At 37.9% G+C, this 13532-nt stretch overlaps 1 protein-coding gene across 3 annotated transcripts in view; it reads left to right on the top strand.

The window, feature by feature from the left end:
- Positions 1–272: 272 nt before the first annotated feature.
- Positions 273–13532, top strand: part of FZD3 (frizzled class receptor 3) — a 59227-nt gene continuing 45967 nt past the window's right edge. For 2 of the 3 annotated variants that reach the window (XM_044289876.1, XM_044289873.1), the window contains exons 1-2: positions 273–348; positions 11654–12079. In XM_044289876.1, the coding sequence (XP_044145811.1) occupies positions 11870–12079 (210 nt within the window). In that variant the 5' untranslated portion in view covers positions 273–348; positions 11654–11869. The remainder of the gene's footprint in view (positions 349–11653; positions 12080–13532) is intronic. The other variant, XM_044289875.1, reaches the window with a different exon arrangement.

The raw sequence follows: 13532 nt of genomic DNA, 5'->3' as shown, positions 1-13532 counted from the left end.
GCTGCGCCCGCAGCTGTGATGGGCGGGGCTTGTGTTTCCTCGGCGAAACCTAGACTGAGAATCAGGGCTTGACGCTCGGAAGGCGTGTATCAACAATGAGGGGCGGGCTTTTCTTGGAGTTAGGGGCGGGGCATGGTGTTTGGTGTGAATGAGTAAAGTGGGGTAAAGATAGTCGTAACCAGGATGGGCGGAGCATTGGAGGCGTGGATGTATGAGGGGGCGTGGCGTACAAGAGGCGTGTATCCAGTAGGGGGCGTGGTTTGTGTGTGCCCCCAGCAGTGAGTGCAGAGCGGAGCATTAGACACCTCACCCTGATCGTAGAGCTGCTGCTGCTGCCGTGAGTACGGGGTATGCTATATAATAATGTGCTGCAATATACTGTCCTATCGTCTACTGCGGTGTAATATGCGTATAATGTGCCGCAATATACTATGCTGCCATGTAGTGTAATATGTATATAATGTGCTGCAATATACTGTAGTGTATAATGTGCTGCAATATACTATGCTGCCATGTAGTGTAATATGTGTATAATGTGCTGCAATATACTATGCTGCCATGTACTGTAGTGTAATATGTGTATAATGTGCTGCAATATACTGTAGTGTAATATGTGTATAATGTGCTGCAATATACTGTAGTGTAATATGTGTATAATGTGCTGCAATATACTATGCTGCCATGTAGTGTAGTGTAATAGGCTGTAATATAAGGGGCTGCAGTGTTATGTGCTGATATATGTGCTATAATGCAAAATACTACAATGTATAATACAGACTGCTAGAATGCATTGTGATGTAATACAGTGTGATATGCGGTATTATGCTATATTGTAGTGTAATATAGCATGTGCAGTAATATAGTGTGATATATATAAAATGCAGAATGTGATATAATACAGTGTAATATAGCAGTATATGGAATTATATAGAGTGATGTAGTGTAATATATAGGCTGCTATAATGGGATATACTGTAGTGTAGTCTATGGGCAGAGTATAATATACTGTAGTGTAATATATGCTCTCTGGTCACACTGTAGTGCGGCACACAGCCCTGTCCTGCAGGGTGCATCCTCCATATGGTATGTGATATATGACTATATAATTGTGCACTGTCCATTATACACCCAGCCCCCTCCTCTGTAGGCCTGTGCTGTGCATCTAACACCCTGTATTTATAACGTACAGATATAGATTATTATATTATAATCCAGGTCTGGTTATTGTTATGTCTGGGCCTTGGATGCTTCTCTGTCCTCGGGATGCAGGATCCTGTATATGGCATTATATATGGCGTGCACGGTATATACTCCATCCTCCTCCGCCTGGACCTGCCTGTTTGTTGTGCTGCATGCCGATGCGTTATATTGTGGCCCCCAGATTGTTATTATAGATGAGGCTACATGTGGATGGGGCCAGGGGTTGTGCATTGTGACTACTGAATGTGGATGAGGCCTAGGACCGTGCTTCATATCTGCAGACAGTGTGCTCGGTGTGGAGTCCTGGGTGTATTATAATGTGTTAGTATACGTCTGTGTATTATAATGTGTTAGTATACACCTGTGTATTATAATGTATTAGTATACGTCTGTGTATTATAATGTGTTAGTATACACCTGTGTATTATAATGTATTACTATACGCCTGTGTATTATAATGTATTAGTATACGTCTGTGTATTATAATGTGTTAGTATAGAGCTGTGTATTATAATGTATTAGTATAGACCTGTGTATTATAATGTATTACTATACGCCTGTGTATTATAATGTGTTAGTATACGTCTGTGTATTATAATGTGTTAGTATACGTCTGTGTATTATAATGTGTTAGTATACGTCTGTGTATTATAATGTATTACTATACGCCTGTGTATTATAATGTATTAGTATACACCTGTGTATTATAATGTATTACTATACGCCTGTGTATTATAATGTATTAGTATAGACCTGTGTATTATAATGTATTAGTATACGCCTGTGTATTATATTGTGTTAGTATAGACCTGTGTATTATAATGTATTAGTATACGCCTGTGTATTATAATGTATTACTATACGTCTGTGTATTATAATGTATTAGTATACGCCTGTGTATTATAATGTGTTAGTATAGACCTGTGTATTATAATGTATTAGTATAGACCTGTGTATTATAATGAGTTAGTATACGTCTGTGTATTATAATGTATTAGTATAGACCTGTGTATTATAATGTATTAGTATAGACCTGTGTATTATAATGTGTTAGTATACGCCTGTGTATTATAATGTGTTAGTATACGCCTGTGTATTATAATGTATTAGTATAGACCTGTGTATTATAATGTGTTAGTATACGTCTGTGTATTATAATGTGTTAGTATACGCCTGTGTATTATAATGTATTAGTATACACCTGTGTATTATAATGTAATAGTATAGACCTGTGTATTATAATGTATTAGTATACACCTGTGTATATAGAGAGTACATTATGTTTATGGAGAGGGTATCAAGTGCATTGTGTATATAGAGGACACAGTGTATATACTGAAGGTATTGTGTATATAGATAGTACACTATGTATATAGTAGGTGCATCATGTATATAGAGAGTTCATCATGTATGTAAAAAGTTCAGTGTGTATATAAAGAGAACATCTATGTATATAGAGAGTACATCATGTATGTAGAGAGTACAATGTGTATATAGAGAGTACATCATGTATATAGAGAGTACAGTGTATATAGAGAGAGTACATCGTGTTTATAGAGAGTACAGTGTGTATATAGAGAGTACGTCATGTATGTAGAGAGTACGGTGTGTATATAGAGAGTACATCATGTATATAGAGAGTACAATGTATATGGAGAGAACATTGTGTATATAGAGAGTACAGTGTGTATATAGAGACTACAATGTGTATATAGAGAGTACAGTGTGTATATAGAGAGTACATCATGTATATAGAGAGTACAGTGTGTATATAGAGAGTACATCGTGTATGTAGAGAGTACAGTGTGTATATAGAGAGTACATCATGTATGTAGAGAGTACAGTGTGTATATAGAGAGTACAGTGTGTATATAGAGAGTACATCATGTATGTAGAGAGTACAGTGTGTATATAGAGAGTACGGTGTGTGTATATAGAGAGTACACCATGTATGTAGAGAGTGCAGTGTGTATATAGAGAGTACAGTGTGTATATAGACAGTACAGTGTGTATATAGAGAGTACATCATGTATGTAGAGTACAGTATGTATGTAGAGAGTACATCATGTATATAGAGAGTACAGTGTATGTAGAGAGTACAGTGTGTATATAGAGAGTACATTATGTATGTAGAGAGTACAGTGTATGTAGAGAGTACAGTGTGTATATAGAGAGTACATCATGTATGTAGAGAGTACAGTGTGTATATGGAGAGTACATCATGTATGAAGAGAGTACAGTGTGTATATAGAGAGTACAGTGTGTATGTAGAGAGTACATCATGTATGTAGAGAGTACAGTATGTATATAGAGAGTACATTATGTATGTAGAGAGTACAGTGTATGTAGAAAGTACAGTGTGTATATAGAGAGTACATCATGTATGTAGAGAGTACAGTGTATGTAGAGAGTACAGTGTGTATATAGAGAGTACGGTGTGTATATAGAGAGTACATCATGTATGTAGATAGTACAGTGTGTATATAGAGAGTACAGTGTGTATGTAGAGAGTACATCATGTATGTAGAGAGTACAGTATGTATATAGAGAGTACAGTATGTATGTAGAGAGTACAGTGTATGTAGAGAGTACAGTGTGTATATAGACAGTACAGTGTGTATATAGAGAGTACATCATGTATGTAGAGAGTACAGTATGTATGTAGAGAGTACAGTATGTATGTAGAGAGTACAGTGTATGTAGAGAGTACAGTGTGTATATAGAGAGTACATCATGTATGTAGAGAGTACAGTGTGTATATAGAGAGTACATCGTGTATGTAGAGAGTACAGTGTATGTAGAGAGTACAGTGTGTATATAGAGAGTACAGTATGTATATAGAGAGTACATCATGTATGTAGAGAGTACAGTGTATGTAGAGAGTACATCATGTATGTAGAGAGTACAGTGTGTATATAGAGAGTACAGTGTGTATATAGAGAGTACATCATGTATGTAGAGAGTACAGTGTATGTAGAGAGTACAGTGTATATATAGAGAGTACATCATGTATGTAGAGAGTACAGTGTATGTAGAGAGTACAGTGTGTATATAGAGAGTACATCATGTATGTAGAGAGTACAGTGTATGTAGAGAGTACAGTGTGAATGTAGAAAGTACATCATGTATGTAGAGAGTACAGTGTATGTAGAGAGTACAGTGTGTATGTAGAGAGTACAGTACATTGTGTATATAGAGAGTACAGTGTGTTAATAGAGTACATCATGTATGTAGAGAGTACAGTGTGTATATAGAGAGTACGTCATGTATGTAGAGAGTATGGTGTGTATATAGAGAGTACATCATGTATATAGAGAGTACACTGTATATGGAGAGAACATTGTGTATATAGAGAGTACAGTGTGTATATAGAGACTACAATGTGTATATAGAGAGTACAGTGTATATATATAGAGAGTACATCATGTATGTAGAGAGTACAGTGTGAATATAGAGAGTACATCATGTATGTAGAGAGTACAGTGTGTATATAGAGAGTACATCATGTATGTAGAGAGTACAGTGTATGTAGAGAGTACAGTGTGTATATAGAGAGTACGGTGTGTGTATATAGAGAGTACATCATGTATGTAGAGAGTGCAGTGTGTATATAGTGAGTACAGTGTGTATATAGAGAGTACAGTGTGTATATAGAGAGTACATCATGTATGTAGAGAGTACAGTGTGTATATAGAGAGTACATCATGTATATAGAGAGTACATCATGTATATAGAGAGTACAGTGTGTATATAGAGTACATCATGTATGTAGAGAGTACAGTGTGTATATAGAGAGTACATCATGTATGTAGAGAGTACAGTGTGTATATAGAGAGTACATCATGTATGTTGAGAGTACAGTGTATGTAGAGAGTACAGTGTATGTAGAGAGTACAGTATGTATATAGAGAGTACATCATGTATGTAGAGAGTACAGTGTATGTAGAGAGTACAGTGTGTATATAGAGAGTACAGTGTATATGTAGAGAGTACATCATGTATGTAGAGAGTACAGTATGTATATAGAGAGTACATCATGTATGTAGAGAGTACAGTGTATGTAGAGAGTACAGTGTGTATATAGAGAGTACATCATGTATGTAGAGAGTACAGTGTATGTAGAGAATACATCATGTATGTAGAGAGTACAGTATATATAGAGAGAGTACATCATGTATGTAGAGAGTACATCGAGTTTATAGAGAATACAGTGTGTTAATAGAGAGTACATCATGTATGTAGAGAGTACAGCGTGTATATAGAGAGTACATCATGTATGTAGAGAGTACAGTGTGTATATAGAGAGTACATCATGTATGTAGAGAGTACAGTGTATGTAGAGAGTACAGTGTGTATATAGAGAGTACATCATGTATATAGAGAGTACAGTGTGTGTAGAGAGTACAGTGTGTATATAGAGAGTACATCATGTATGTAGAGAGTACAGTGTGTATGTAGAGAGTACAGTGTGTATATAGAGAGTACATCATGTATATAGAGAGTACAGTGTGTATATAGAGAGTACAAAGTGTATGCAGAGAGTACATCATGTATGTAGAGAGTACATTGTGTTTATAGAGAGTACAGTGTGTTAATAGAGAGTACATCATGTATGTAGAGAGTACAGTGTGTATATAGAGAGTACATCATGTATGTAGAGAGTACAGTGTGTATATAGAGAGTACATCATGTATGTAGAGAGTACAGTGTGTATATAGAGAGTACATCATGTATATAGAGAGTACAGTGTGTATGTAGAGAGTACCATTTTTATATAGAGAGTACAAAGTGTATGCAGAGAGTACATCATGTATGTAGAGAGTACATTGTGTTTATAGAGAGTACAGTGTGTTAATAGAGAGTACATCATGTATGTAGAGAGTACAGTGTGTATATAGAGAGTACAGTGTGTATATAGAGTACATCATGTATGTAGAGAGTACAGTGTGTATATAGAGAGTACATCATGTATGTAGAGAGTACAGTGTGTATATAGAGAGTACATCATGTATGTAAGAGAGTACAGTGTGTATATAGAGAGTACATCATGTATATAGAGAGTACATCATGTATATAGAGAGTACAGTGTGTATATAGAGAGTACATCATGTATGTAGAGAGTACAGTGTGTATATAGAGAGTACATCATGTATGTAGAGAGTACAGTGTGTATATAGAGAGTACAGTGTGTATATAGAGAGTACATCATGTATGTAGAGAGTACAGTGTGTATATAGAGAGTACATAATGTATGTAGAGAGTACCATTTTTATAAAGAGAGTACAAAGTGTATGCAGAAAGTATATCATTTATATAGAGTATATCATGTATATAGAGGGTATGTAGAGAGTATATCATGTATATAGAGAGTACAGTGTGTATATAGAGTACACCATGTATATAGAGAGTACATCATATATAGAGAGAGTACATCATATATGTAGAGAGTGCATCATGTATATAGAGAGTACAGTGTGTATATCGAGAGTGCATCATGTATATAGAGAGTACAGTGTGTATATAGAGAGTACAGTGTGTATATAGAGAGTACATCATGTATGTAGAGAGTACAGTGTGTATATAGAGAGTACATCATGTATGTAGAGAGTAGTGTGTATATAGAGAGTACATCATGTATATAGAGAGTACAGTGTATGTAGAGAGTACAGTGTGTATATAGAGAGTACAGTGTGTATATAGAGAGTACAGTGTATATAGAGAGTACAGTGTGTATATAGGGAGTACATCATGTATGTAGAGAGTAGTGTGTATATAGAGAGTACAGTGTATGTAGAGAGTACAGTATGTATATAGAGAGTACAGTGTATATAGAGAGTACAGTGTGTATATAGGGAGTACATCATGTATGTAGAGAGTACAGTGTATATAGAGAGTACAGTGTGTATATAGAGAGTACAGTGTGTATATAGAGAGTACATCATGTATATAGAGTATATAATGTATATAGACAGTATATAGAGAGTACATCCTGTATATAGAGAGTATAGCGTACATGTAGAGTGTATAAAAATTGGTTTTCCGGCTGCATGAATTGTTCTCTCCCGTCTCTAGGGCTGTATTACACCAACAGATATCTGACCAATATCTGTCCAATCAGACCGATAGTCGGTGTGTGTAACAGCAGATCTGTGTGTAATAGGCCATCTGAGCAGTGATTGGTGTAATTCGGCCCTTTTCCTGAGCTGCGCCCGTCCGCTGGAATGCAATGCCCCCAGACAGTCAGTGTACATTAGACAGATCTGAGGCTCCTCAGTCTGGACGGTGGCAGTTCCAGGTATGTGCAGTGTGTATGTGATCTCTGGGCCGTGCCCCCGGTGTCAGGGTTATTCTCCAGACATGTCACGTATTCCTGGTCGCTGCACATCACAGGACGAAGGCGATAAATGAGACATTTGTGGACTGTGTTTGAGACGGAGGCGATGAGGCAGATTTCCGGCTCCTCAGCGACAGGCGACATCTCTATTTACCGTACAATTCCTTTCACCTGATATTTGGGGACCTGAGACGTGTCCTGGATTACAATACTTTGTGGATTATTAGACATCATGGTCATGGGAGATACGGAACTACAGGCCTCATGCACACAAACTTATTTTCTTTCTGTGTCCGTTCCGTTTTTTTTTTTGCGGACCGTATACAGAACCATTCATTTCAATGCGGCCTAAAAAAAACCCGGAAGTTACTCCATGTGCATTCCGTTTCCGTATGTCCGTATTTCCGTTCCGCCAAAAAATAGAACATGTCCTATTATTGTCCGCATTACGGACAAGGATAGGACTGTTCTATCAGGAGCCGGCTGTTCCGTTCCGCAAAATACAGAATGCACACGGACAGCATCGGTATTTTTTGCGGACCGCAAAATAAATACTGTAGTGTGCATGAGGCCTAACTCTGGGGATTCTGGGAGAAAACCCCCACTGGGCCCCGTCATGGCGATGGTTTTCAGAATATCGGACAACTCAGTATTCTAATTCAGATAATATGCAGCGATATCTCTAATCTCATAAAACCGGCTAAAAAAGATAATCCTAGCTGGGTAATTCCCTGCCGGAGTCCTCCGTAATCCATGATCGGGGGCGCTCCCCTCCCCTATGATATAAAGAGAGCAGAGAGGTCGCTGTCACCCAGCTTTCCCGGAGACAGAAATCACAAAATGTCAACGGTTTAAAAAGGATTTTCCAATTTTAAGTGTACTAAGCAGTTTTCTAATAGCCTTTATGTTTCGAATACTTATTATTATCAAGACATATGCTTGCTGTCAGTGAATGAGAACCCCCGTGTGATAAACCAGTTCACAGCCAGTCCTGCTGTCATCTGGGAAGTGGATACAACTGCGCAGTCTCTGCTACAATGTATCAGTCCGGAGTCACAGCGCATTGTCCGCACTGGATACAATTGTATCACTAAGCAGAGGACCAGCCACTACCTCTGAATGGAAACAGCAGTGGTCTCATTCACTGACAGCAAGCGGAGATCTTGAAAAGTGGAAATAAAACGCAAAGTATATAATAAAGTTGTAGAATTTTAAGCTTAATTTACGTAAAACCCAGAAACCTCTTTAAGGCCTCGTTCGCATTTCCGTTTTTCACTGACATGCGCGGTCCGCATTTTCTGCGGACAGCGCGCGTACCCAGTGATTTAAATGTGGTCACGTTTCAGTATTTTTTTTACTGACCGCGGGTCGGTAAAAAAACACGCCGACATGCGCTACTTTGGACTAAGCACGCCCATTGAGGTCCATGGGTCCGTGTTGGCATCCGCGTTGCGTCCGTTTTTCACTGAAGAATGAGAGGAGATTCTTTGGAAATTAATTTTCAGCTGAACAACTTCCGTGAATTACGGATGACGCACAGACGGTAAAAACGGACACACGGATTCTTCACGGACATCTTCACGGATGACATGCGTACGCTTTTTTTTCACGGACATGACACGGAAATGTGAACAAGGCCTAACTCATAGACTTCTATTCCCTTGAGCATTTATCGTCTGTACATTATAGTGGTATTATAATCACATCAGCAGGATTTTCCCGGATAAACCGTCCTGCAACTAAACTCCATGATTATAAATCCTCATTTGTCGTCGCTTTGTCCAAGATCTAAGGAGCTGCCACATTCCTTCATTCAGTTGGACCCCCCCCCCCCTTCTCCAGCTGCAGAGGGATGAGTCAGGTCCATCAGACATGCGTTCTGAAGACCCCACGTCACCGACAATCATACATGACACGCTAGAATTTCTCATTTATTATGTGAAATCCAAGTAATTGGACTACTAGCCCCAGGCGTGTTATCTATATATTATCGTCCCGCCATCGAGAGTGACTGCCGGCCTCACACCTTTATTATGAGGCATATACATTTAATGTACAAAAGCTCCGTCCTGTTTCCACTGGATTATCTGCCTAATCTGGCATTAAACCGAATAGCACATCCTGGTTAACTCATTCACTGCCACCAGAGGAGCTTTCTCCGGTTCTCTTATGTCATCACATGCTGAGCAGTGCACTTGCTGCCTGGAAGAGTGGGGGAAGGGAAACATTTCTGCCTCACAAAAGTGGTTGTCGGTTCTTGTTAGTGTCCATTGAATCATTATCCTGACAAGATAACATGAACATTGTATCCATTATTACCATCATAATACTGGCACTGTAGAACTATAATACTGCCTGCCATGTACAAGAATATAACTACTATAATACTGCCTCCTATGTACAAGAATATAACTACTATAATACTGCCTCCCATGTACAAGAATATAACTACTATAATACTGCCCATGTGTACAAAAGTATAACTACTATAATACTGCCTCCTATGTACAAGAATATAACTACTATAATACTGCCTCCTATGTACAAGAATATAACTACTATAATACTGCTCCTATGTACAAGAATATAACTACTATAATACTGCCTCCTATGTACAAGAATATAACTACTATAATACTGCTCCTATGTACAAGAATATAACTACTATAATACTGCTCCTATGTACAAGAATATAACTACTATAATACTGCTCCTATGTACAAGGATATAACTACTACAATACTGCTCCTATGTACAAGAATATAACTACTATAATACTGCCCTATGTACAAGAATGTAACTACTATAATACTGCTCCTATGTACAAGAATATAACTACTATAATACTGCTCCTATGTACAAGAATATAACTACTATAATACTGCTCCTATGTGCAAGAATATAACTACTATAATACTGCCTCCTATGTACAAGAATATAACTACTATAATACTGCCTCCTATGTACAAGAATATAACTACTATAATACTGCTCCTATGTACAGGAATATAACTACTATAATACTGCTCCTATGTACAAGAATATAACTACTATAATACTGCTCCTATGTACAAGAATGTAACTACTATAATACTGCTCCTATGTACAAGAATATAACTACTATAATACTGCTCCTATGTACAAGAATATAACTACTATAATACTGCTCCTATGTACAAGAATATAACTACTATAATACTGCTCCTATGTACAAGAATATAACTACTATGATACTGCCTCCTATGTACAAGAATATAACTACTATAATACTGCTCCTATGTACAAGAATATAACTACTATAATACTGCTCCTATGTATAAGAATATAACTACTATAATACTGCTCCTATGTACAAGAATATATCTACTATAATACTGCCTCCTATGTACAAGAATATAACTACTATAATACTGCTCCTATGTACAAGAATATATCTACTATAATACTGCCTCCTATGTACAAGAATATAACTACTATAATACTGCCTCCTATGTACAAGAATATAACTACTATAATACTGCCTCCTATGTACAAGAATATAACTACTATAATACTGCCCCTATGTACAAGAATATAACTACTATAATACTGCTCCTATGTACAAGAATATAACTACTATAATACTGCTCCTATGTACAGGAATATAACTACTATAATACTGCTCCTATGTACAAGAATATAACTACTATAATACTGCCTCCTATGTACAAGAATATAACTACTATAATACTGCTCCTATGTACAAGAATATAACTACTATAATACTGCTCCTATTTACAAGAATATAACTACTATAATACTGCTCCTATGTACAAGAATATAACTACTATAATACTGCCTCCTATGCACAAAAATTTAACTGCTATAATACTACCTTTATGTGGAAATAATACATTAGATTGGAATGTTATAATCGGTTGGTTTACCAGTATAGATGTTTGTATTACGCTGTGTGTGGCCGGTATAATTATAAGTATAATAAATAAGTATATATATTTTATTTGGAGATTAAATAATCCGTTGTTTTCCTTCCTCAGCAGTAATTGCGCTATATAATTATTCTGACATGTTTTAAAAAACAGGAACCAGCTTTGACTTGTTGTGTTTTTATGTCCTCAGATTGGGAAGGTGTGAGATCTGCTTCTTAAAATGAAGACGATCGTCTGGGAGTGCGGTTAGCGGCCGGACACTGGAAGTGCAACTCAAAAGCCAGGGAAATATCACCAGGAATTAAAAATGCATCGAAAATTTCTCCATGAACAACGGGAGTTATCATCACAGATAGGCCTGTCCTTATGCTCAACCCTGAAGGACAGCTAGTATCTGCTCACCGCCATGGCTTCTTGTAGTCTTATCATGTCTGCCTATAGGATTTCTTGCCTCATGTGGCTTTTCGTGGCACTCGCTGACCTCACAGCGGGGCACAGTCTCTTTGCCTGTGAGCCCATTATACTGAGAATGTGTCAAGACCTTCCCTATAACTCAACATTCATGCCCAATCTTCTGAACCACTATGACCAGCAAACCGCAGCCCTGGCAATGGAGGTGAGATCTTGTGTTGTTAGTCTCCATGATAAATGTGATTACCCGTGTCGGTCCATGTTGATACCAGTACCATGCTGACATTGCAGTCAACAGATTCACTGAATGGCTTCTAAGAACCAAAGGGAACAATGTGAGAATGAGTGAGACTGTTAAGTTGTTGAATTGTGTTTGGCACAGTCTTCAAGGACTGAGGTTCTCGGTTTGCGTCCAGGGTCTTCATGTGCATGGAGATCGTATGTTCTCCCCATGTTTACATGGGTTTCTTTTAGGTACATTCGTTTCCTCACACTTTTCAAAAACATAATCTATACAATAAAGAAATTCAAGGTTCATGGATAGATGTTCGGGATGAACACTATGGTTTTTGACCATCTACAGTAGGAATTTGGCAACCATAAACTCTCCCACGTGGATCCCTTAGGTATCTTTTGATATGGTTAAAAAATGGTCTACCTGGTTGGATGGCCACTGCCTATATTCTCCTCAGCAACCCCCTGTCGATCCAATATCAACGCTTCCCAGGGCACTTCCTGTCTCTATTTCTTGGTCCACCTTGACACAGAAAATGTTACCTTTCATCCTATTAATGGTCACAGAGGTGACCTTCCTCAGGCAGTTATTGGTCACATTTAATCGTTAGGAGGGACCAGGAAGTAGAAACCAGTGGAGGACTCGAGAAGCATTGACTTGAGTGGTGGGGGATCAGTGCTTATGACTTTTTTACTTTTTCAAGCCATCCTGACACTTTTTGAAAACATGTTTAGCAGCAGGATGATTCCTATAAGATAAATGAAGTGTTGGGCACATTAATTTAGGAGCCACATAGAGCTTTAGGTAGTAGTGAACCAATAAGAACTTCCATGAACATCAGTAGAAGACTACCCTAAAAAACAGGCATTGGCATTGACTCCTTGGCTTTTTGCAGCCATGGAGTGGGGCTATCATTGGTTTTAATCATGGGTTGGACATCTTTTAGGAGATATATAATGTATGTTAGAGGCCATCATCTAGAGAAGACACAACTTGGTCTACATTGTAAAATTCTTAAGGCAAAACTGGCATCGGAGGAGAGTTAGGAAGGAGAGTACGGAGACAGCTCGCCTAGGAAGGGCCCTCATTGATAAGATCAATTTACAAAGAGTAGACCCCATTACAGAAATCAAAAATGGACCCTTTTTTCTAGTGCTTGCCAACTTCCACACTTCCCTCCCACCTAGGGCATAAATGTCCTATTTCTTGTTTGTCCTCCTACCAAGGGCAGTATAGGCAGTTCTTCCGCCTTGTTTGCTGATGTTGCCTTGTCCACAGATGGTCTTTATTTAGTGTATCTATCCCGCATTAGAAACCAGGCTGATGTGGCCAACCTGAGCATGGTTTCAGCTCTATGATCCCCATAGCCTGGTCTATATCTATAACATGTAATTGCAGCAGTTGATGATAACATCCACAACTG

Source organism: Bufo gargarizans, chromosome 4, assembly GCF_014858855.1.
Source record: "Bufo gargarizans isolate SCDJY-AF-19 chromosome 4, ASM1485885v1, whole genome shotgun sequence".
Taxonomy (NCBI): domain Eukaryota; kingdom Metazoa; phylum Chordata; class Amphibia; order Anura; family Bufonidae; genus Bufo; species Bufo gargarizans.
The sequence above is the reverse complement of the archived record's forward strand: the minus strand, read 5'-3'. Positions and strand labels throughout refer to the sequence as shown.